At 46.7% G+C, this 26,676-nt stretch overlaps 1 protein-coding gene across 3 annotated transcripts in view; it reads left to right on the top strand.

The window, feature by feature from the left end:
• AK5 (adenylate kinase 5) overlaps nucleotides 1-26,676 on the top strand; it is a 220,621-nt gene that overhangs the window by 114,015 nt on the left and 79,930 nt on the right. For all 3 annotated transcript variants that reach the window (XM_078156725.1, XM_020968537.2, XM_020968539.2), the window contains exon 7: nucleotides 12,578-12,668. In XM_078156725.1, coding sequence (XP_078012851.1) covers nucleotides 12,578-12,668 — 91 coding nt within the window. The remainder of the gene's footprint in view (nucleotides 1-12,577; nucleotides 12,669-26,676) is intronic.

Below are 26,676 nucleotides of genomic sequence, written 5' to 3' on the forward strand. Positions count from 1 at the left end.
TACTCTGTATGAGCTAGTGCTAGGGGCAACAATTAAAAGAGAGAGCAGAGCAGCCTGCTCTCAGGGACTCCCATTTTCTTTTTCTTTTCTTTTCTTTATTTATTTTTGGTGAGGCAATCGGGGTTAAGTGACTTGCCCAGAGTCACACAGCTAGTGAGTGTCAAGTGTCTGAGGTCAGATTTGAACTCAGGTCCTCTTGACTGCAAGGCTGGAGCTCTATCCACTGCACCACCTAGCTGCCCCAGGACTCCCATTTTCACAAGGAAGACAAGCCCAACTAGAGGAGTCACCAGCGTATGGAAAGGCCAGAAGTCCGGTGCCCCACTGAAGGGACTTCAGCCTCATTAGAATCAAGTCCATGAATAAAACCATACTGGGTTCTGGTGTTGAACCATTGTGGGCTCCAAGGACTTTGGGGGTGAGAAGTTTCTCAGAGCCTTGGTGCCTGCACAGGCTGTTGTCTCCAAGGGGGCTTCTTCCCAATGACGATGGCTCGGGGGAGGGAGGTGCATGGCAGGCTGTAAACAGAGCTGGCCGGACAGGGGACCTGCTGCTCCCAGTGATCCTGGGCTCCCCTGCTCTGCAGTGGCAGCTGGTCAGTGGCTGGTACTGGTGGAGGCAGGGAAGGCCAGTCTGGAAGCAGGGCAGCCAGCCTGAAGGCTCCTGCTCTCCGAAAGGCTTTTCACTCAGGGACCTGGGCTATCTCTGCTGCTGTCCAAGTGGTGTCTGAGGTGGGACACGCTGCCTCCTGTCAGGCCTTCAAGGAAAATAGCCACTGCCTTTAAGGAATTGACACTCCAGTCCTCCCTTTCCTAATTCAGTTCAATCCTAGCTGCACTTATTAAGTGTGTACTGTGTGCCAGGTTAGTCACAGTAGCTGACCTCCGGGAGCTTTCTTGCTGTGGGGAATATGGTCAGCAGCATATTCCCAGCCCTCACCCAGGTCCCAGGCTTGCTCTTTGCCTTCTTATTTCAGTCCTGGGCTTCTGGCACCTAATGAATGTATTCACACTCCTCTTCATTTAGATCGAGGATATGTGCTGGTAAGTGTTGAACAACTAGCTGGGGGGGGGGTGAGGAGAACACACTTTTAAATTTAATCTGTTCTAGTAACATTTTCCCACAACTTTCTTGAGTCTCTAGACAATCAACAAATCAATAAATCCAGCCCTGATCTGTAGCTCTGCTGGTTTCCAAAGTGTCAATGCTGAAAATTTAACAATGGACAGAGCCACTTGGAGCTCACTTCAGCATGTCTCTCATCCCTACTCTTGATGTGTGACCTTGAGTAAAACACTACATCTCTCCAAGATGAAGTTTTTTCATCTGTAAAATGGGCACACAAAAGTGCACAGCAACCTCACAGAGGAAATTTTGAAAATCAAAGATATGATGTATATAAAGATTTTTTGAAACTCGAAGTATTGTATAAATGTCAGTTACTGTTATTATGTGTGTAGATGTGTGAACCATACACAGTGTTTCTATAAACTCAGAGACAGACAAAAGAGAGAAGGCTTTTGTTCGCCTTCCTGTCCCTGTCAGAGAGTACTCTTAGCACAGAGGAAATAAGAGCAGCTCAGAGGTCCAGAGTCCCTCCAATTTACAAAACACTTTCCTCAAAACAAGCCTTGTGGGGCATGTTATTATTTCCATTCTACAAGTGAGGAACCTGAGATTCAGAAAAGAGAATCCCCACAATCACACAACTAGTATGGTCAAGCTTGAGATTTGAGCCTAGGCCCTCTGGCTCCAAACCCAGGGATCTTTCCACTGAGCTGTCTCTGCACCAGGGTTTGAGTTCTGCTGTGTAACCTTGGGCAAGGTGTCTCCCTGCCTTGACTTCAGTTTCTCCATCCATATAATGGGGGTTTGTTGGCCACTCTCTGGGCTCCTTGCCAAGATTCTCTCTTCTTCATTGGCTTTCTAGAGATTCCCTGCTTTTTGTCACAGCTCCTCAGCCACACACTGACACCTGCAATCCTTCATTCTTTTCTTCCTGCACCGTTGGTCACTTCTTCCATAGGAGTAAGAGTAGGTGCAAGGTAACATAGAGGGGAAGCTACTGGTGGGTGGGGGCTCTGGGGAAGAGAGAGAGGTCCCCTGCAGAAAGTGGCCTTGGAGGACAGCAGCCTGGGGGTGAGGATGCTGAATAGGTGAACAAGTGCATTTCATTAAAAAGGCCCAGCAGTGAGTGTCCAGGACTCAGGGCAAACCGCAGGGGACAGAGGGCCTCCCCCTTCCCTGAGCCCTTTGAACCTGCTCTCTGAAGCCTAGGCTGAAAGTTCCTCTCCATCACAGGCCCTGAGAGAGAGTGGTGACAGCCCTCCAAGGATAAGAACTGTGGACAGCACCAGTGCACAACTTTAGGGCGGGAATAGGTCTGGTCGATCCCAAGAATGAAGTCTCATGAAGGCTATCGATAAATTATCAGCTGCTCTTTCCTTGGCAGCTCAGAATCCCCAGCAGATTTACCAATAGATAATTGATGACTCCCGTCCCTGTTACATCCTGCGTAGGCACCGGGCACGTGGTCTGTTTCCTGAATCTGTCTTTTTTGATCTAGACAGCGTCAATGACGATATCTGTCACTCTGGTGGTCGCCAATCAGACACCCTCCCCTGGCACCCCCAGCCTGCCCTGACTCTTCTTTCTAGGTTTCCTCACCTGAATCCATCTTCTTTACACGAGGTGTGCCAAAAGCCTTGGGGCAGCTACAAGCTATTGAGACCAAAAAGAGTGATTTTTTGACTGGAGGGACCTTTCCTTTTCCTTTTGGCCGTGCCCTTCCCGAGACTTGTTCTGTCCATAAGTCTTGGTGATAATACCTCGGGTCAGATTGGCCTCTGTCCGGCAGACTTAGAGTTCACTGGGTTTGTTCCCTGTACTTCTGCAGAGGCCACGGGCTTCATTGCTACATCATTTCTAGGATTCTGTCTCCTGGGATTTTTTAGGTTAATTGCAATCTGACTCTACTCGTATTCCAGACCTAAGACCTTGGTGGGGGGGGAGGGGCAGGGACCTGGGAGGATAAAGCTCCTTCTATTTACTCCCTTCCCTTGAAGTATGAGTAAAAACTCTCTCCCTCCTCAAGCAGGGGTATATTGAGCATGAAAGTCCAGTGTTAAATCTTCTGTGTGAGCATTTAGCTACAAATCAAATGTTTTGTTAACTGTCTAAACTTAAAAGCATGGGGGGGGGGAAATGTTAATGATGCAGATTAAATTTAAAAGAGTGTCCTGGAACATATTTTTGGGAGAGCCACTTGTTAAACATTTACCAGTGAGTGTTCCTCTGTTCCCAAACCACCACTTTAGAAGTGTCAGGGGACTTCTTCAAGAAACCAATCTGCCCTAAAAGACTTCCTGATTAGGACTTACATTAAACGAGCTTAGCAGGCTAGAATACTGGACGAAGCCTGTAAAGATGAAATGTAAGAGGGATAAACACAGTCGTATACCTGGGTTAAAAAAAATCAAATTTGAAAGTACAAGATGGCTAGCACAAGGTGAAATGGATAATATTATCTCGAGCTGCACTGAGATGCCTCATGACCAGGAAGGAGGGTCTTGGAGTCATAGATGGGGAGTTTCTGCTGTTGCCTGCCCTGCTCTGGCTGAGTTCTGAGCACCACCTTTTAGGGGGAAATAGTGGTAATTATATTGATGTGTCCAGAGGCAGGCAATACGGAGGGTGAAGGGTCTGCATCTGTTGAAGGAACTGGGGAAATTCTGTGTGCAGAAGAGAAGTCGGGAGGACATGAGAGGCGCCTTGCAGGATTTGGAGAGCCTTCCATGGGGAGGGGGACTGGCTGGGTCCTCCTGGGCTCCAGAGGGAAGAATTAAGTTGAGGTGGCAAAAGGCAAGTGTAGGCTTGATATAAGGAAACACTTCCTCGAGAATTAGAGTGATCCCTACCTTGGGACAGGCCTCCCAGGAGGGCTCCACACAGGGCAGACAGCTCCTTCCACAAGGGATGGGCTGGACCAGCGGGCCAGTGAGGCGCCTTCCAACTGATGCAATGAGAAAAGGAGGTACCTAGCCCAGGGACTGGCACGCTGCTGCTGCTGTGTAGTTCAGTCATTTCAGTTGAGTCTGATTCTTTGTGACCCCATTTGGGATTTTCTTGGCAGAGATGCTGGAGTGCTTTGCTATTTCCTTCTCCAACTCATTTTATAGATGAGGAAACAGAGGCAAGCAGGGTTAAGTGACTTACATAGGGTCACACAGTTCATGTCTAAGGCACATAGTAGGTGCTTAATGAATACTTGTCCTCTTTTCCCTTCCAACTGAGATTCTGTGAGTCTATAAACACTCCTGCCCCCGCCCTGTATTCTGTTCTGAGAAAAAGGATCTCTCTCTCTCTCTCTCTCTCTCTCTCTCTCTCTCTCTCTCTCTCTCTCTCTCTCTCTCTCTCTCTCTCTCTCTTTCTTCCCCCTTCTCTCTCCTCCTCCCTTCCCTTTCCCCCTTCCCTCTCTCCCTCCCTCCCTTCTCCCTCTCCCCTCTCTCTCCCTCTCTCTTCTCTCTCTTCACGTTAAAGATGAAGCTTTTCTAGAGATGGGGAAGATGGGAAAACCTTTGAAATATGGGTCAATTTACTTAAAGCCCTTTGGCTCCATGAAAGCCTTCAGAGTTTTTGTTATTTGTGAGATGAGGCTGGCTTCTTCCCTCTCTGAGGAGGGAATCAGGGCTCGCTCATTACTCAGAACATTTTCTTTCTAAGTGCCTCACTTCTCACTTGCTCTGATTTTTGTTCTGAGAGCCCCAGCTCCCACTCTGCAATGGGGAACCAACCCACAGGAAACATGGGAAGGCTCACTACTGAGTCAGGGTACAGGCTTGACACACTTACCAACAAACACCAGACCTGCTCACATATTACACACACTTGAATTGGAAAAGTTCCTATTACTTATTTGAGTGATCGCTGACAAAGAGTGAAATGGGAAAGGGTCATTTCCCAGATAGAAGGCATAGCAATCAACCACTCAGAAAGTATTTAAGTGCCTAGCACTGTGCTAGGTGCCAGATACAGACACAATTGAGAAAGTCTTTTCTCGTGCTCTCAAGGAGCATGTATTCTCCCAGAAGAGAATAGTGGGTAGAGGGCTGAACTTGGAGTCAGGAAGGCCTGGCTTCAGATGCCAACTCCATCACTAACTAGCTGTGTAACCATGGGCAACATATTAGCATCCAGAGGCCTCAATTTCTTCATCAATAAAATGGGCTGTAATAGCTGATGCCACCTTCTCACAGCGTTAGTGTGAAGTACGAATAAGATAATGTCTATAAAGTGATTTCCAAACTTTGAAAAGCCGTGTCAGGCACTACCAGATAATTAACAAATGGAATTTTAAAATACTAAAATATTTCCATTGGGACCACTTGTTTCTTCTTCTATACCTTCACTTTTTCTTGGTGTTCTTTCCAGCATAGCTGCAGGTTTTAATTTTCTCAGATCTCTGTAACCCTGTAAGCTAAGGTTTCACCACCAAACTCATTGACATTTCCGACAACTGACATACAGTATCTTAAGGTTTGCAAAAGTGTTCTATTACCATTATTTAGTTTAATTCCCACAGCCTCACAATCCTTCAAGGTGCCTGCTACAGGTATTAACAAACCTATTTTACAAACGGGAAACTGAGGCTGAGATTAAGTAGTTTAAGCTTCAAATCGACCCCCACCTTAATCCATTCTCCATCCAGCTGCCAAAATTCAGATCTAACCATGTGACTCCTCATGAACTCTAATGCCTCCCTCTTGCCTTTGTTTGGCTTTTAAAACCCTTCCCAACCTGGCCAACCTTTCTTTTGAGCCTCTTCATGCATTACTTCCCTTTCTCCCCTCCATGGTTCAACCAGACTGGTCTTCCCTCTGTTTCTTAAGCTTGACTCTCTGTCTCTTATCTCTGTGCCTTTGCATTGGCCATCCCCATGCCTGCGATGCCTTCACTCCTCATGGTGCTTCATAGAATCCCTCACTTCTGTTAAGTCCCAGCTTGGGTACTACTTTCTATTGGGTCCTGGATCTCTTTGGCCATCTGGTGAAGCCCATGGACCCCTTCTCAGAATCATGTTTTTAAATGCATAAAGTAAAATACGCAGTATTACAAAGGAAATCAGTTATATTAAGATACAGTTATCAAAACATTTTTTAATCAAGTTAGTAGACCCCAGGTTAAGAATGCCTGCCCCCCTTGTTATTAAGAATTTTGCATCTATGTTACACACATACACACAGAGACCCACACATACACACAGACACACAGACACACACAGAGCACATTGCCTCCCCTGTTGGAATGGAAGTTCTTTGAGAGCAGAGATCATTTCATTCTTTGCATTTGAACCCCAGTACTTGGCACACAGGTGGTGTTTAATAAATGCTTGTTGATTGCTTGACTTGCCCAGAATCCCACCATTAGTGAGTATCCAAGATAGAATTTGAATGCAGAGTCTTCCCGACTCCAAATCTAGCCATCTGTGCCGCTGCCTCCTTCAGCCTTCTGAACATCTCTCCTTCCCATTCTCTTCCACTTTGGCTGCCACGGTCAATGCTAAAAGGGAAAGAGAATGAGCATTAGTAAGTACCTACAATGTTCCAGGTCCTGTGCTAAGTGGAGTCAGAAGGACCTGAGTTCAAGTCCTGCCTCAGACACTGACTAACTGTGTGACCCTGGGTAAATCCCTTAACCCTATTTGCCTCAGTTTCCTCAACTGTAAAATGGGGGTAATTAGTAGCACCTACATCACAAGGTTGTGATGAGGATCAACTGAGATGATCACTGTAAAAAAAAAGGCTTAGCACAGTGCCTGGCACATAGTAGGTGCTTAATAAATGTTTCCTTCCTTCCAAGGTCAATTCAATTCAGCCAGTATTTACTCAGTAATCCCCCATGTCCCAGGCACTAGTGCTGGGGATGAGAAGACAAAGATGAAACCATCTCTGCCCTCAAGTATCTTCCATTCCAATGGGGAACACACAGACTACCATTGGCCCTTGCCATTTCCTTTGGCTCAGCCGCCATCTTTTGTCTCACCCACAGGAGCAGCACGAGAGATTTTGTCAAACACTTTGCTAAAAGGGAGGCAAACCGTGCCTACAACAGTCCTTGTGTCTTAGTCTGAATCTCCTCGTGATGGAAGCGTGGGGCCAGGCAGGTCCTGTTCTTGGTGAAGTTGGGCTGACTCAATGTCTCCACGGTCTCCTGCTATCCCCTGAATAAGAGTCTAGCACATTATAGGAATCAAAGTCAGGCTTGCTGATGCAGAGTTTACAAGCTCCACTCTCCTCTTTTGAGAATGATGAGAAATTGACCTTCTCCAATCTTGTGATTCTCCCATTAGCCACAATCTTTCTTTTAAAAATATATATACTTTTTTATTATAGACTTAACAGTAAGCAATAAATACAAACATTTCAAAATTCAAGGAACAGAAAGAAAAGGGCTGTATACAAACTAGTAAGCTTTTGTTACATGGCTTTTAAAGTACCCATTACATTTAATAACCTGTTTATCTCTACTTGTAAAATAATGTCATCCAGAGAGGGCAAGAGGCTGACACTTGGCCACAGGTGGCTGCTATTTCAAAACTGCCAGGGGATGCTAGCTGGGAAAAGAAGTCAGCTGTGCCCCCAAATCAATCAGCATCTACTGTGTATCAGTGCCTCCAAAGCATAGTCCTTTATGATTTTGAAGGGGAATGGAGTCACAGAGTTTAAAAAGATGATATTGTTCATGACAGAGCACCCCCACCAGTTATCTAACTGCCCACTGCCTCAATTTCCTTATCTAGAAAATGGGGGGGGAAGCATATTTGTGCCTCCACCTCCCTCCAGGACAGCCCTGAGGAAAATTCTTTAATGAAGCAGTGTGAAGTGAATGAGTCAAGTGGTTATTACACCTTTAGGTTCACCCCAACTAAAGAGCTATTGAGGACATGGTGGCCATCTCCAGCTATCTGACAGGTGTTCATGGGGCAGAGGGAACAGGCTTTTCTGCTCAGCCCCAGAGGACAGAGCAAGGAGCAGGGGGCTGGCAAGTTTCAGAGATTTCCATCTAGGCTTAATCTAAGCTAGGAAATCCATCTAGGCTAGGAAAATCTTCTGAGCCATGGAACTCTTTGAAAGTGGAATGGGCTGCCTAGGACATGTCCTAGAGGTCTTCAGGCAAAAGCTGGGGGAAAAGCTATCTGGTCGGGATGGCTCTGAATCTCCCCCAGTAGGGTCCCTTCCCCACCATCTTTAACCACCTCATGTTCATCTTGGGATTGTCTCCCTGCTTCTGTCTTTGTTTCTCTAGAGCTTGCCTGTACCTGGTACATAGTAGGTATTTAATAAATGTGGATTGAGTGAATGGATTCTTGGCAAATACACACTGGACTGGGTGGCCCTTGAGTAGGGCCATAACTGGGGCAAGGTGATAAGTGAGGACTTTGTTCCAAGAGCCCCAATTTAGAGGAGTCTGGCAGTATTTGGAGCGCTTTGGCAAAGCAGAAACCACAGAGATTCGAACTTGGCTACCAAGAATATCTGTTGAAATAGGAAGCTATGAAAGGATGAACCATCTGGGTTTCTCCCTGACCCTGCCCTACTTCCTCTAATGACAAACAATAAATAGCATTTATGATTGCTTACCTTTATGTAGGAAGAAAAAAAAGACTACACTCTACTACTGTGTCTACTCTGTGCCAGGTGGTGAAAAGCCTTTACAAGTATCATTATCACATTGCATCCTTACAACAACGGGGGGGGGGGGGGGGGACCTTACTCTTATCTTCATTTTGCAGATGAGGAAACTGAGACAAACAGGGTTAAGCAACTTGCCCAGGGTCGTACAGAAGCCAGATTTGAACTTGGGTCTTCCTGACTCAAAGTGCAACGTTCTCTCTACTGCACCTCCTAGCTGCCCTTCCTCTACCTCAGGTCCCAGGATGGCTTGCTAGGCATCCTCCTAGAGACCTCCATTTACCTTCCAGCACTGAGAGTGCTTTTTGGCACCTTCCTCCTGCCCTGGATGGATGCAATTTGCCATCCTTAGAGGCAGAGGTCATTCAGGGAGTCTGTAAATGAAAGAGCTATTAGCACAAAACACCTGCCCATGCCCTGATTAGATTACAGCAGAGACCTTTGGCCCAAGTGTCACCAATGACAACGATGAATCTCCCTCCCCACTTAGATGGGCTCGTGCCACGTCCTCTCATTATCCTGGACTGGCCCAAGTGCCCCAGTAAGTGTGGTCACAATGATTACAGGACTGTGAGATAAAATGAGGTGGAGATGAGAGGACCTGGGCTCAAGTGCTTTAAAAAGGAAAGAGGAGCCCTGCCTTCCTGGGGCCTAAACTGCCACCTGATAGAACATCTGCCCAGATGCTGACACAGCCTCTTTGCTGGGCACCCAAGGGGGAGGAGGAGCCTCTGCCCTGGGAAGAATGGAGCCCAATGATTAGGGAAGGGAATAAATGTCTAACAGCCCTGAGAACTGAAATAACTACCTGAAGGTGGAAGATTCCTTGGGGGAGGCTCGGGCTTCTAGCACATCCTTCTAGCAGAACCCAAAAACCTCAATTAGCTGTAATTGTTAATAATAATAATAATAATAATAATAACAACAACTAGTATTTCTACAGTACTTTAAGGTTTGCAAAGCCCTTTATGTGCATTTTAGTCAATGCTCCCAACAAACCTGTGAGAGATGCTATTCTTTTCCCGGCCTCCCTCAGGGCAGGTGGGCATCTTTTCTGAAGCTGAGCCTTAGAGAGGTGCCTAAGCCCTGAGAGATTAAGCCACTCATCAGGATCGGGCATAGGGCATCCTAAATTCAAGGCTGGCTCTCTAACCACCATGTCAGGTTGCCTATATGGTGACATAGTAACACCACCACCACCAATAGCGAACTTTTAGATAGAATTCTAAGGTTTATAAAGCCCTTTACAGTTGATCTTCACAACCCCGTGAGGTAGGTGCTATTTTTTAGCAGACTGAAGCAGAGAGAGGTCAATCCACTTGTCCATGGTCATGAAGCTAGTAAGTATTTGAGGAGAGGTTTGAAACCAGGGCTTCCTCATTCTAGGTTCCGAACTCTAGCCACGGTGGCATCTCTAAAATGAGCTGCCTCATTTTATAGATGATAAAACTGAGCCCAGAGAGTTTAAGAGATTCCCCCCAAGATCATACACCCAAGGCAGTCATTGGCAGAGCCCCGTATGCCAAATCAGGTCCTCCTCCTCCTCTCCATTCAACCCCCTTCTCACTGCAACTCAATTAGCCTTTAGAAATGGGTATTTTGGTGACACAGTAGATAGAACACTGACCCTGGAGTCATGAAGATCTCAGTTCCAATCTGGCCTCAGATACTTCTTAGCTGTTCTATCCTGGGCAAGTTACTTCACCCTGACTCCTTCAATTTCCTCATCTGTAAAATGTGGATAACCATTACACTTCCCTGCCAGGATTGCTGTGAGGATCAAATGAGATAATAATTGTATGGTGCTTAGTTAGCACAGTGTAGGTGATAGCACACAGTAGGTACTATATAAATGTAGCTATTGTTAGTAATAAGCCACCACTCCAAGGGAAGAGAGGTGATGGTCCTGGCTGTGGAGAGGATTGCTGCAATGTATAAGGCAGCTAATAACCCAAGCCAGAGAAAAATGCCTCCATTGTTCAAAATGCCATCAGCAGCAGCATCCTCTTCTCAGTCAGCAGCCACAGTGATTCCAGGCTCACCCCCATGCTCTCCTTTCCCTGTGCTTGGGAAATTGGCTGTGCCATTTGCCATTCAATGAAAACAGTTTTGGATGCACTAGGGAGCCTGGTTAGCATTCTCCATTAAAGATTCTGCTTGACCCCCATCTCTCTCCTGCATAAAAGGGAAAACAAATCAACCTCTCAGCAGCACAGACCACGTCCTGTATGAGTAACAATTCTAAGCATTCAATACCAGCTTCCTCCAAAGTGCATTGCCTGAAATTATAGGCAGCTTAAATTATACAGAGGAAATCACACATCTGAGACCCAAGTGAATACCTTTCCTTTTTACCTTCAATGTCTGTTCAATAAATATTTATTAAGTGTTTGCTGCAGGCAGAGGCAGCTTGGCCGAATGTATAGAGTCAGCTGATCAGTCTCCATCCTCATCATCATTTTTAGAGAGGTCACATCGAGGAGGGAGGAGATGGAGGGCTGGCCATGGAGCTGGGAAGGTATATTTGCATTTGGTATGCAGACAGAGACAGAGACAGAGAGAACTTGGCAGAGTGGACATAGAGCCAGCCAAAAGGACCTGAATTCAAAGTCTACCTCTGATGCATGCTCATTGTGTAGCTCTGGACAAACCACTCTGCTCTGGGCAGCTCTCTGAAAGGTGCCAACCTGCACTAGTGGAGGAAGATCCCCACCTGGGAGCTCCCTATCCTAGTGAAATCACAGCTTAAGGCCTGTGCCTTCTTTGGGCTACACCCTGGGAGAGGTTAAAGGTTTAGATGAACTAGAATTCCTGCCTTCATGCAGCTTACAGTCTAGTAAGTGCTATTCCTAGGGTCACACAAGTAAGTATCTAACTCCACTCAGCAAACCATCCCTTGTAAGAGAGAGAGAGAGAGAGAGAGAGAGAGAGAGAGAGAGAGAGAGAGAGAGAGAGAGAGAGAGAAAGAGAGAGAGAGAGAAAGAGAGAGAGAGAGAGAGAGAGAGAGAGAGAGAGAGAGAGAACATTTCAGCAAAACTAGCAATACAGAACCTTAGTCTGACAGTATATACAGTGACCCACACCCACAGTCCCCTACCTCCCCAAGAAAGGGAGGTAGGTCCTCAACTCCGACAAAACAATTGAAATGGAATGCCTCAAAATGACAATGACTGAGCTTGGTCCCAAACAGGAGACTAGAAGGCACTTCTCCCAATTCCTTTGCAGAGGGCTCTGAGTGTGTAACCCTGTGTATAATGTCAGACTCCCTCCTTCACTCTGCCTCTGACCTCCCCGGCTTCCTCAAGTCCCAACGAAAATCCCACTTTCTACAGGAAGCATCCCCTAACCCCTCTTAAACCTAGTGCCTTTCCCCTGTTAAATATTTCCTAGTTGTCCTGTATATAGCATTTTATACATTTGTTAATTATTTCCTATTTATCATATATATATATATATATATATATATATATATATATGTGTATATATATATATATATATATATATATATATATATATATATGTGTATACACACACACACACACACACACACACACACACACACACACACAGAGCTTGCTTTGATCATCTGTTTGCACTTTGACTCCTGTTTGAGCTCCTAGACGGCAGGGGCTGCCTTCCGCCTCCTTTTGTAGCCCACAATACCTGGCACGTTGGAGGCACTTAATAAATGTTGATTGATTGGTTGACTGTCTTGTTCAACTGACTTTTCCCCCTCGTTTTAATTTTTCACTGTAACAGATTTCTTCCTGGGATGGGGTAGGGCGAGGTTGGGAAAGGTAGGCGCTACCCAGACAAAAGATAGCAGTAAAGTTTATTCTCTAAAAGTAAGAGGAACCAAAGGCAACTGTGTTTCTTCTTCCCTCCAGTTTGATGCCGACCGAGATGAAGATGAGGTGTTCTATGACATCAGCCTGGCTGTCAGCAGCAAGTTGTTCCCACCCACAGAGGCTGTAGCAGGTATGTGACTCAGAGCTGGTGGTGAGCAATCACCTCTGTTGCTGAGATTGCCACAGTCTGTCACAGTCAGTGTCTTTGTCGCGATGATCGCCTCTGTTGCAGTGATCACCTCTGTCTGTCACAGTCAGTGTCTCTGTCGAGATAATCGCCTCTGTTGCAGTGATCACCTCTGTCTGTCACAGTCAGTGTCTCTATCCAGATGATCGCCTCTAGGGCATTCATTCAGTTCGGCACAGATGTCCAGGCCCAGCAGACTGCTACAAGGTCAGTTAGCTAGAATGTCCTCTTATCATTCCTTTCATTCATCCATTCAGTCAGTCACTCTGTTGAGGAAAAAAAAATACTTATTAAGCATCTATTGTGTGCAAAGCACTGGTTAAAACACTTCCATTGAGGTGCAGAGGATACAGCACTGGACTTAGGAAGATCTGAGTTCAAATCCAGCCTCAGACACTCATTAGCTATGTGACCCTGGGCTAGTCAAGTCACCTCTATCTCCCTCAGTTTCCTCACCTGTAATGGGAATGATAATAGCCCCTATCTCCCAGAGTTTTTGTGAAGATTAAATGAGATAACTTATGTAAAATGCTCTACAAAGCTTTAAGGCACAATATAAATTCGCTATTATTTTATCATCATCACTATTATTACTAAATGTGGATAACCCCTCCCGTGCTCCGTGCTCAGCCCCCTTTTCTCTCTCTACACTCCCTTGCTTGGTAATGACCTTAGTACCTATATTCCACTTTGACCATGACCTATATGCAGAAGACTCATAGATTTACATCCATACCCTCAACCTCTGCCCAGAGATGCCAGCTCTACCAGGGTGTCCTGCAATCACCTCCACTTCCAAAAAGGAACTCATTCTCTTCCCTCCACCCCAGCCCACTTGTCTTTTTCTTCCACTTCCTTTAAACTCATATTGTAACTTAGATGTAGAAGGCAAAAACAGAAGCAATGAGTGAATGCTGTATAGAAGAGGGTTTGGGCTCCACAGAAAAGACAACTTCCTTCCTGCCAATGGAGCTGTTCACAGGTGGCACAAGAAGACCCTCCTCACTGTTGTGGAAGAGATGCTTGACCAGACCTTCTGACCTGAACTGCGCCTGACCAAGAAGTCCCTCTACAGCAGATCCAATAAACAACCAGATCATGCTACTCATTAAGAAGTTGTCCATTGCACTGAGGCAAAGTCTACCTCTTAATGACTTCTAGCCAGCATTCCTCCAAGGTCAAGCTGATCATATCTAATCTCTCATCTGCAAGACAGTCCTTCAACTATGTGAATACAGCCAACCTGACCCTTCTGAGCCTCCATACTAATGTCACCAACTCCTTCAGCCAAATTTCATAAGACTGAGGACCAAGACCCTTCACCATCCTGGTCATCTTCTGAATACTCTCCATTTAGGAGTGTAACACCCCACTCTAGATTCAGTCTCCCAACCCTCACTAGCACTGGAAGCTTGGATCCTCAGAAGGGTAGCTATTCTGATTTTCAGGGGTCTGTGGGTTGTTCACCTCCTAACACTAGCTCATAAGCCCCCACTAGTGTGCTTCCCCTTAACAGTCAATAAACTCATCTGATCCTTTACCAAAGGCATTCACTCAAAAAGCATAGCAAGAACATACAAAGCATTTTCCACTATATCAGAGATACACTTTCCCCCAAATATACAGAGTCAGTGGGAGGGGGGAAGAGTGGGCATAAACTTAAAGCATAATAATAGTATGAGACACATGTAAAGGGAATACACATGGTTGAGCCTATTAATGACTCAAGAACTGAAAGACCTTGATAGCTTTTTTTTTCTGGGTGATTGTAACAAAGTCTGCTGCAAGGAATGACTCTACTGATGCATGAGGTGCATCTGCTTAGCTACTTAGCTGAGCCTGCTCTGCATGGGGCACAGCATCTGTACTAGGCAGGCAGTTGAGCTGGGCTTACTCTTCATGTGGCATAGTGTCTCACCTGGATGGTTCAGTCTGCTCCTGAGCTAGATCAAGTAGGTGCCTAGGCTGCTGTGGGAGCTCCCCACCACACTCCACTGCTGCTGGGCTGGGCCAGCCAGATCCCTCAGCCTCTGGGCTCTTCACACATTGCGGGGAGGGGGGGGAAGAAGAGAGAGGGAGGGAGGGAGAGAGAGAGAAGAGAAAGAGGAGGAAGAGAAAGAGAGGAGGGAGCGAGAAGAAGAGAAGAGAGGGTAGAGGGGGAGAAAAGTGAAAAAGAAAAGAAAGAGGGAGAGAGAGAAGAGGAGGAAGACGAGAGGGGGATAAAGAGATGAGAAAGAGAGGAGAGGAAAGACTACAAATACAAGCAAAAAGAAAGATAGCCCCTGCCTTCAAGGAGCTTCTGTTCTAATGGGGGAAGTCAGCACATACAAGGGAGCTGAAAAGCCAAGGGCAGGAGGAGAGAAGGTCCCTGGGGGAACTTTGGAGAAGCCCAGAGAGTCAGGGGCAGAACAAGGACAGCATGGAGTGGGCATGCCTTACTCAGGCACTTCCTCAAAATAGAGATTCCAGGAAGAACTCACCAATCAGAGGAAGGGGCACAGCCCCCTTCCAACCTGAGCCAGCCGTGTGTGTCATAAACATGTAGGGGCTCCACTCTCAAGGATTGCTACAGGAATCCTTCACCGACAGCTCAAAAAATCTGGTCCCTTTGATGACCAGAGATGTGATGAAGACAAATTCATCCTCTGTCTCGACAAAGTGATCCCAACGCAGCCACTGGGGCAAGGCTCCCACATCCAGACCCCTCCAATTAATGGAGATGAAGCGAGAGGCATTCGTACACTCTCCTATACCTGGATCCCAAATAAGTTCACTTCCTTGTCTTGGGTCTGGGACTGACTCCATTCAACTCAGCTCAGCAAACATTTATTAAAACTATGTGTAAAATTCAGTTCTGGGTACAGAAGATACGAAGATATAAAAACCAAAGTGCCCTCAAAGGGGCGATATTCCAATGACTACAGAATAATTTCAATGGGGAGAGAGGGCTAGTCACTAGGGGATCAGAGCTGTGCCTTCAGGGAAGCTAGGGATTCTACAGGATCCAGATGGGGAGGGAGGGTAATTTCAGCCAGGGAGTGTCACCCAGACAAAAGTACTGAGGCAATCATTCTTTTCTCCCTATGGGTGTGGCTAATTTATCAGCCTGGTCAGCCTGGCCACTGACAACGGCTGCTTTCAAGCCTTGTGATTCCCTTGATTCTGTTTTCATCTTCTCACTCTCCATAGGCCTCCTGCCCATAGCCTTGAGAGCCAGATCCAGTGATGCATTCACTCTCCAGGTTAAATTCTAGTAGATAATACTGAAAACAGGTTGTTAGTACCTTCTCTCTCTACATATGCATCAGTTATCACCCCCGTGGTTGGAACTGAGGATATATACATTTTAGTGGGTGTCTAGGGGTTGAAAGGCAACCCCTAAATCTAAAAAGAAAGGGAAAGAGGGGTGAGGAAAAGGTGGCAGGGACTGCTTGTTTCTCTCCCTTCTAATTCTTTGGACAAGCAGATGTTTCATTGTAGGCAGTCAGGTCCCTGCAGACATTATGCAGTATTTCCCATTGCCCAACAACGCAAGAATTCTCCTTTTACCCACATGTCAGGCCTCGAACTGCTGTCTCAAAACCCATTTGCAACCAACCAAGCCACACACATTGAGAGACAAGGCAGATATTCACTCATTATCCTTGGTTATAATGATATTCTTCGACTGCCTGTGATGTATCAAAAAAAAAAAACTGTTGCCAAGAGCAACGACTTGTCTAAAACAAATTCCACACCACAGCTAAATGACAGAATAAAATTTTTATCAAAAGCCCTTTTGAAAAGAAAATTAATATGTTCTTCTTTTCAGTTATTAATTCTTTAGCAAATTTCTTCTCACCTGGCTGCCTCTGACCACCACTCTCTAATCACCCTGTCATAACCTGCAGAGCTAATGTGCAAAACCCAGGAGCTACGTAATTCTCTACTATTGCACTTGATGAAAACAACCAGAAGCCAGCAGTTGTTAATTAATAGAGAGGGCAGCTGTGGCATAAAAGGCAGTGGCTTGGTATTTCACCAGCTTCCTGCGAGTTAATTCCCAATGGATCTGAGTCATCCTACATGAGCACCATATGCCAAAAGGGAGGTTATTGTTTGAATCCATCAGTCTCACATCACCTAATCAGGTCCAGGGGATTCTACCACCATAACCTAAACTGCTTCCTGGCCTCATCCACCCAAGTCTGCCAGCACGACTGGTCTTTCAAACAATAAGACTGTCCACAATCACTGTACTACTGCCACTAGGATATAGGCTGTGGTTAGGGAAGACTAGTACCTCTGGTGTGAAGGCTGCCAAGCCCTTTTCAGGGCTACTTTCCACCTTTGGTGTCCACCTGATCCACCTAACTCTCATCTGTGGCTTCAAGAAGCAGTAGCGTGTGCCGTGGCCGCACTGTGGCAAACTGTTTTGGCAGATGGGCTAAAGCAGGTTGAGGGTAACTAAGGGGTCTCAAACCCATTGGTGAGTTAGGGAGTGTCTACCCCAAGCATGTGAAGACCTCCCCTGGTAGAATGGGTGGATGAGAACAACTTGTCCCAAAGGCTGTGAAGGCAGCTGAAGAACGTGGAGCACTCAGAGCTTGGTTAGACATCCACTGCATCTCGAGCCATCACCAGTCATCTTGACTCTGTCCTGTCACTGGGCTGTGATGACTCTGGAAGAGAGAGTGAAGCCAATGACCTCATACAAATGTGCCTCACTTAAATCCAATTTATGCATGAATCAAAAGACATCACCCTTACCATTTTACCATTTTTACCTATCTCAAAGTCCTGTGGCGACAGGCAAGTGATGAAGCAACTGGTACAGATACACTGGGAGCTGTAGTCACAATCCTGCACACAGGTGGCCCAGGCCATAGGGTTCTTCTCACTGGAAGCAGCAGTGGGATTCAGCAGCCCCCTGGGTGTCCGAGCAGCCTTTTAAGGTTTGCATTGCTCACCTCCTGGTGTGAGGAAGAGGCTAGAAAAAGTGACCTAAAAATTTATCTGCTACCCAACCCTGGCCTGCTTGCTATGGCAGGCAGGGATCCTACCTTACAGTCAAACACACACACACACACACACACACAAAAAAATTGTACTCAAATTTTTTGAAGATTATGCCACTCATCATTGGTACATGGAATGTGTGCACGCTTATGGACAATGTGAAATACAGTAGATCTGAAAGACAAACAGCTCTTGTGGAGAGAGAACTCAGCAGGTATCACATCCAAATAGCAGCCCTGAGCACCACAAGGCTGGCAGATGAAGGCCAGTTACTGGAGTTGGAGCACATTTTTCTGGAATGGCCACAGAGAAGGGGAGCACTGTGAAGCTGGAGTAGGTTTTTCAATCAAAACTAATCTATTCAATGGGCTCGTGTGCCTCCCAAAGGGAGTGAATGACAGGCTCGTGACAATGTGATAGCTACTTGCAGGAAAATGCCACGCCACCATCATCAGTGCCTATGCGCCTACCATGACGAACCCAGATGAGGTCTAAGAAAAATGTTATGAAGAGCTGGAGACCCTCATCATCAATGTGTCAAAACCAACACTGTCTTCTATTTACCTAAACACGATAAAACTTCCTGGATGCACCCTCGAAGCAAACATTGGTGTTACAGAGGGTAAGGAGAAGAAACAGACAAGATGTGAGAGTGACAAAGGCAATGCAGAGTGCTGGACTGATCACAGACTTATCCTCTCCAAGCTAAATATTTGCAGTCAACAGAAGTCACAGCCCCAAGGCAAAATGACTACCAGAAGAATTAATGTCAACAGATTAGAGCTCTTCTCTGAATGGGAACCGTTTGCTGCTAACTTGGAGGCAAAGTTGAGCCAACACACAGTTGGCAACAGTGGAGCAGAAAAGGAGCGGGCAGCTTTCAGAGATTTGATGTACAGCACTGCATTTGCTCTTCTGGGTCACAGCACTCACAAACACAAGACTAGTCTGATGAAAATGATGGGGAAATTCAGAAGCTGCTAAATGAAAAATGAGAACTCCCCAGGGTTCACCAGCAGGAGAGTTCGTCCATCTCTAAGAAGGCAGCATTTAACTCCATCAAAAGTAAAGTACAAGCAGAGCCTGGAGAGATGCAGGATTCTTGGCTCAGTAAGAAGGCAGATGAAACTTAGTTTTATGCCGATGGTAACAATCCAAATTGTTTTTATGATGCCCTGAAGGCTATTTATGGGCCAAAGACCTGTGGTGCATCTCAACTACTCAGTGCTGATGGAACCACATTGATCAGTGATAAGGATATGATCCCAGAGGGATCGACTGAACATTTCCATGATGTTCTCACCAGACCATCATCAATCAATGCTGAGGCCATTGACCATTTACCTCAGGTTGAAGTCAATCCCTCCCTAGCTGAATTTCCAACTAAAGAAGAGGTTTTGAATGCCATTAGGCTCCTTTCATGTGGCAAAGCATGTGGTGCTGATTCTATTCCAGCTGAGATTTATAAGGTGGGAGGAGGGGTCCCATTGCTCATACAAAAGCTGATTGAAATTTTCCAGCAAGAGGAGGTTACCCCCAGGAGTTCAAGGATGCCTCCACTGTCCATCTGTATAAAGGTAAAGGAAATGGGACAGTCACAGAAGACGTCTCTCTCTCTTAGTCATTGCTGGCAAGATTCTTGCCAGAGTCCTCCTTAATAGGCTGTTCCTTCACCTGGAAGATGGTCATCTACCTGAGAGCCAGTGTGGCTTTAAAAAGGGCCAAGGAACAGTCAATATGACATTTACTGCCCAAAAACTCCAGTAGAAATACCAGGAGCAGAACAGAGGGTCTGTACACAACACTTACCGTTCTGACCAAGGCCTTTGATACTGTCAGTCATGAGGGCTTATGGAAAATTGTGTCAAAATTTGGTTGCCTGGAGAAGTTCATCAGTATTGTACGTCAGTTTCACCATGGCATGCTTGCCTGGGTTCTGGATAACGGACAATGCTTTCCCAGTCACCAATGGAGTGAAACAAGGCTATGTGCTTGCTCCCATGCTTTTTAGCGTGACGTTTCCAGCCATGTTGTCAGAAACCTTCAATGAAGACAAACATGGCATCAAGGTTAGTTGCTGATGGTAAATTCTTCAACTTGAAAAGGCTATAAGCCAAGACTGAAGTGGAGGGAGTATTGGTGCATGTATTTTGTTCACAGATGATTATACATTCAATGCAGCCTCTGAAGCTGAGATGCAACAAAGTATGGATCAATTATATGCTGCTTGTGCTAATTTTGGCCTAACAATTAACACCAAGAAAACACAAGTGCTCCACCAGCCACAACCACACCATCCATATGTGGAAACATAGGGCTACAGCAAATGGAGAAGTTTTGAATGCTGTGGATAAGTTCACTTACCTTGGTAGTATACTTTCTAGTGATGTACACATTGATAATGAAGTTGACACACACATAGCCAGAGCTAGCTCAGTGTTTGGGAGGCTTCGAAGGAAAGTGTGGGAGAGAAGAGGTATTAGACTGACTACCAAACTGAAGGTCTACAGAGCTATGTGCTAACTTCTTTGTTGTATGCCTGTGAAACCTAGACAGTCTACTAGTGCCATGCCAGGAAACTGAATCACTTCCATATGAATTGTCTTAGGAAGATTCTGAAGCTCACCTGGCAGGATAAGGTACTAGACACTGAGGTCCTTTCTTGAACTAAACTGCCAAGCATTCCAACTCTACTGCAGAGAGCACAGCTGTGATGGGCTGACCAGGTTGTTGGAATGCAAAACGTACACTTGCCAAAAAGACTTTTATGGAGAATTGATACAGGGCAAGTGCTCACATGGCAGCCAGAAGAAGCGATACAAGGACACTCTCGAAGTCTCTCTTAGGAACTTTGGAATCCATTGCATAACATGGGAGATACTGGCACAGGACTGCCCAGCACGGCGTGCCACATTGGAAAAGGAGCCGTGTTCTTTAAGCACAGCAGAACTGCAGTAGCTCCAAGGCAATGTGAGATGGCCAGATTTAGAGAGTCCACCCCAAATGTTCACCTGGATATTTGTGCCCGACCTGTGGCAGAGCCTTCGGAGCTCCTGTCGGTCTGATCAGCCACAGTCGGACACACTGTGACTTGACTCTAGCACAGTGACGGCATTTTGGTCGTCTTCAGAAATGAAGGACAGCAACCAACCAACCAGCTTCTGCCACCTCTTACCTCCACGACCTTGGGCAAGTCAAATCCCTTCTTTGGACCTCACTTTCCCTATATGTAGAACAAGGAGGTTGGACTAGATGACCTCTGGTTCTAGGATGCTACAAATTTTTTTTCATCTTATATTAGACACCTACAGGAAAGAAGTGTATCACCAGGCGAGGTCGGTGTGCTTTTCATCATTTCCCTTGTATCGGCCAAGGCCAAATAAGTTGTTTCCACATCTGACTTAGAAGCACCTGTAGCCTCTGTATCTAGAGAGAAATAGCAGTACCTCTAACCACTACCTGTATAGCAGTCCTTAGAACCTCTGTGTCAGCTCTGGTCAGCGGGCATTCCTCCCCCATGTAAAGGCAAGCCCTCTATACCTGCCCAGGCTGTGCGATCTTTGGAGTCAGAGGTTCTGTTCTGGGCACGTTGGATTGAATATGCTGAAGGGACATCCAGGAAGGAGAAAGCAAGAAGGCAATTTGTCAGCGAAAGGGAGGAGATAGGCAAGATGATCACTGGAAGGCATAGCAAGGTCAAGGGAAGGTATTCTATAAAACCTGGCTAAACTTAAGCATGGTTGTAGGCTGCTGGGAAGAGTCTAGTAGATAAGAAAAGGAGAGACAGAAAGGTGGAGGGAGGAAGAGGGAGAGAGAGACAGAGAGACAGAAAGACAGAGAGAGAACAAGGAGACAAACTCAGATAGGAGATGAGATTGAGGAATCAGACAAATACAAAGTGTTGACATCGGCATTAAAAAAGGCTGCCTCCTTCTCAGAGAAGAGCCTAGATCTAGAAGTAGACAGAACTTCAGAGGTCTTCTAGTACAACCCCCAGGGAAACTGAGGCAGGCAGCCCAGGTCCACACAGCTCATCAGGGTCTGAGACTGGATTTGAAAGTAAATCCTCTTGACTCCATTTCCATCATTCTATCCACTGTGCCAATGTGTGAGTATGAAAAGATTTCCAAGTATGAATGAGATAGGGAGCCCAGTTCAAATGGTACTGGGGAAGGCTGGCAGAAGACTCCTGGAAGGCTCCCCTTCCCCTCTCCCTGGCTACCTTGACAAGAGGCAGTGATTGGGGGCAGTAGATAGAGCTCCAGCCCTGGGGTCAGGAGGGCCTGAGTTCAAATCTGGCCTCGGACACTTGACACTTACTAGCTGTGTGACCCTGGCCAAGTCACTTAACCCCCGATTGCCTCACAAAAAAAAAAAAGAGGCAGTGAGGCTGTAGCCAGGATGGAGGAGAAGGTGCCCTGCTGCCCCTGACATTGCCTCCAGTGTGTCCTGGATGACAAGGGTTGTCTGCAGTTTGTCGCCTCAGTCAGAATGTGAGCTCCCTCAGGGCAAAAACTTAGCAGGTGCTTCGCATCTAGAAAGAGTTTATGAAATCCTCGTGGACTTCTCTCTTGCTTTTCTTCCCCACCCCCACTTCCACCGGGGGAGGATAGGTCCAGGTCAGGTCGGGTGTGCCAAAGGTCCCCCTTGACCACACCTCTTGCTATCATCTTCTGGCTCAGAGCTTCTAATCCAAAACGTATATGGATCAGGCACCCCCACCCAATAAAGCCAACAAGCTTTTATGAAGTCAGCAAGTCATTATTAATTAAGCATCCACTGTGTCCCAGACACAGCGAGGAGTGCTGGCAATACAAATGTGGGCCACAAGAAAGCTGGCCCCTGGCCTTACGAAGCTTCCACTCTAACTGGAACGTTCCATGCGCCAAAAGGAACTGACGAGAGGGAGGGAGGGAGGCAGGCGCCTGCTGACGAGCTCCAAGGGTCCGAAGGGGAGATGGGAGGAGGGGCTTCGCAGTGGCTGCGAGGCTGAAGATCCGTGGATCTCTGGTTTGGTGGGTGGGCTGCGCGAGAGCAGCTGAGCCCCGAGGCCCCTGGCCACAGGAGCGCCAGAGAGGAGCCTCGTCAAACAGCTGGGGTGCCTCGAGTGTGACTAGCTCACTAATTGGCCTCGGAACCCAGCCAACAGCACGTACTGCAGCGCTAGTATAGAAACGAAATTGCTGTTACCTTTAATGACTCTGTCGCTTAATAAGCTCTCGGGAGGAAGGGAGGGCGGACGGAGTCGCCTGCTGGCTGAGAACCCAGGTTGTATTCCTGCACCTGACACGGAGCTGAGGAGCCGGAAAGAACGAACCCAATGAAACCAGCATGGCGCAGTGGGAAGAACACTGGCCTGGAGGCGGAGGCCCCGAGTTCAAATCCCACCTGTGTTTCCGCATCTATAAAATGGTGGGGAGGGTGCACTCCAAGGCCACCAGCTCTCCATCCATCGTCCTCTCCCAGGAGAAGGAACCCGCAGGCCAAGGCTCACGGATGCAAGATGGCCGGGACCCAAGAGCGCACCTCTTTCGCCGCCTCATTTTACCCAACCAGTGATGCTCCGCCCTCGGCTTTCAGACCTCCCAGGAGAGGCCCAGCACCTCTTGAGGCAGTCCGCTCCCCACCGGAACAGCTCTAGCTGTAGGGAGCCGCGTTCCCCGGACCAAAGTCGGGTGTCCTGCCTTCAGGGCCGGGCGGACAGAGCCCAGACCTCTGTCACGTGACAGCCCTACGGCAATCATCTTCATCGCCCCGAGGCCGAATCTCCGCCGTTCCTCCAAATGATTCTGACAGGACAGGAGGCCCGGCCTTCAGGCCCTTTCTCTACAGTTGAAGTAAGCTCCTCGTGTTTAGAGCCCAGGGTCTGGAAACCAGAAGACTCTTCCTCAAATCCAGCCTCAGATTTTCCAGGCTATGTGACCCAGACTTCACTGGCCTCTGTTTCTTCTTCTGTGCAACGGGAATAAAAGCCCTTAGCACCCAGGGTAGCCATGAAGATCAAACGAGTTAATGGCGGGGAAGTGCTCTGCAGCCCTTAAGGTGTTCTATAAAGGCCAGCTCTAATTACTGTTTAATCTGTTAATGATTAATGGCCAGTTCATTACAGATCATCAATCACAATATTCTTTCTGATGTGCTTGCTAAAGCAGGGGTTCCAAACCTATTTGGCCCACCATCCCCTTCTTTAAAAAAAAAAATTACTACTTAGGGCTCTCCCAATCTACTTGCCTTAACCCTTTAACGGTTTTTTAAATGTGCATCATTTCAAAAAATACAATTTTAAAGAAAGATACATCTTAAATTTAATAATTTATTGTAAGTACATGGTGTTTTCCTGCATTGAAAATTTTCTGATGCAATATTGCATCATATAACCACACAGTATTGTACTGTGAACAAGTCATTACACAGACATGTTCCTGTAGATGCATGCTGGACTTCCCAACCGTGTAAGACATGCTCGCTGCCTACCGACACTTGCTGGGTAAGCACTGTCAGTGAGCTTGACCACTGATTGGTTATAACTTGCATTTTGTGTGTTTATTTGGAAAATAATGTAATCACTCCGACTCTAACAGAGTTAAACACAACAGATGAAACATGATGAACATTTTTCAAGTTTTTCTTTTCTTCTTTCTTTATGCTTCCACCACCCCCTTACTTTTATTCAATGCCCCTCAATTGCACCCTAGGCTACTATGCCCCTCCTCTTTCCAGCGCCCCACCCCCAGGGGACCCTAACCCTAATTGCCCAGTTTGGGAAGGTCTGTGCTAAAGTCGTCTTTGACTCAGGCCTTTTCTGTCCCAGCCCTTATGGTCCAGAGACCCCAGTTGACCTTTCTACAAGATTTCGGGACAGGTAGACACATGAAAAAACTCTAGGCTGCACCTTAGTTTAAAATAGGATCAGGCTATATCTGGGGTGGTTTGGGTGAGTCAGCAGTCCATCTGAGAATGCCCTTGGTAATTTTCACATAAATCTCATTGCCTGAACCCGTCAAAAATGCAGAAGAAGTTTTGTTACTGCCAAATTTCCCCTGGATTAAAGAGAAGGGATTAGGAAGGGAAAGGACAATGGTAAATGGGAAGAGGAGGTGGGCAAACCAGAGGGAATGCCCACCGGAGAGCCCTATGGTCCTCATTAATTGGGATAGGGAGCACTTGAGGAAGGCCTCCCACACAGTGGATGGACTCCTTGTGCCAAGATTCTGAGAGGACTGGACAACAGCCACACAGGATAGGTGGCAATCAGCATCTGGGGAGGGACTGTCCGCACTGAGGAGATCCCAGGGCCCTTGGATTATTGGATTGAGTTCCTTCTCACTGGACCTCCCCTTACACGGCTATGCCCTCCTAAATGGTCTTGCTGTTTATCCGTTCCCCAGCTATCTGCTGCCAAAACAAAGTTCCACAGTCACAGTCTAACACAAACCGTCATCAATCTGGGCTTCTTGAGCCTTTTTTAGGTGTTACTGCCCAGGAACAGAAAGAGCTGAGTTCAAATGTGACCTCAGGCCTTTACTAACTGTATGACCCTGGGAAATACAGTTTCTGTTGGATTCACTTCCTGATCTGTAAAATAGGGATACTAAAAGCACCTGCCTCCCAGGGCTGTTGTGAGGATCAAATGTGATAATATTGTTAAAGTGCTTCAAGCACACAGTGCCTGGCACTTAGTAAGCACTATATAAATGTTAGCCATTATTGTTATTAGTACTACTAGTAGTAGTGCTACCACAATTACTACTACTACTGCTGCTGCAACCCTGGGCAAGTCACTGCACTTCTGCATGCCTCAGTTTCCCTATCTGTAAAATGGTGATAATGATAGCATCCACCCCTCAGGGCTGTTGTGAGGATCAAATGCGATAATAATTGTACAGCAGTAGCACACAGTGCCTGACACACAGTAGGTGCTTAATAATTGTTTATTGACTATTGACTGCTCAAAGACCCTTAGCAGGTCCCTGTTACATGTAGAATCAAGTACAAATGTGCATCCAGGCTTTTGAGGCCCCTCACAATCTAATGCCAAGATCATTTCATATTCCTCTCTGTTGTGTTCTCTGCATTCCAGACAGATGAGATTACCAGCAGTTGCCTATACTCAACATGGCATCTCCCATCGCCATATATTCATGCAGCCAGCCGCCAGGCACTCCCTCCTTATCTCTGATTCTCAGAATCTTTAATTTAACTTCCTTCAGGGCTGAGCTCAGGTGCTACATCCTCCATGAAATTTTCTTTGACCCTTCTCCCCCCCATCCTCCCCCCCTAAAAAAAATCTTTGTTAGTGCATGCATTCCATGGCCTAATGGAGACAGCTGGCTTCTGAGCAGGAATGTGCTGGTAAATGTTTAACAACCAGCTCTCTCCACACACACACACCCCAAAAAACCCCACGACACACTTTTAAACTTAATTTGCCATATTCACCTGTTCTCCATCACTTTCTTAAGTCTCAACAATTAACATAAATCAAGCCCTGAATTGTAGGTTTGACAACATGGAGATGCAGGCAACCTAGAGGGAGAGCCTGCCTCAGAGTCAGGAAGACTCCAAACCAAGTCCTCCCCCCCGACACCCACTGGCACATGTTGTGAGCCAAGACAGCTCCCATGACTGTAAATTGTAGAGAAGGGGCCAAGCTGCCTTGGTAGTGGGGGGAGCTCCAAAGTCCAGCCCCCTCCTCATCTCTGCATGTAGGATTTGGCTCATCAGGGGCACAGGACTCTCATATTCATCTTGTTTCCCTCCAGTGCCTAGCACGGTGCCTTGCAAAGTAGTCAGTATTTTAGATCTGGCCAGCAGAAAATGTGGGAAAGACAAGAAGGATTCTTGCAGAGAGCGCAGGAATTCTCCAGGCAGCCTCTCAGGGAAGGTCCCTGGAGGAGAACCAGGAACTTCACCTTCTGCCCATCAAATCAATGCTGCTTGTTATGCAGTGATT

The sequence above is a fragment of the Phascolarctos cinereus genome, unplaced genomic scaffold (assembly GCF_003287225.1).
Source record: "Phascolarctos cinereus isolate Bilbo 61053 unplaced genomic scaffold, phaCin_HiC Scaffold_5;HRSCAF=322, whole genome shotgun sequence".
NCBI classification, from domain to species: domain Eukaryota; kingdom Metazoa; phylum Chordata; class Mammalia; order Diprotodontia; family Phascolarctidae; genus Phascolarctos; species Phascolarctos cinereus.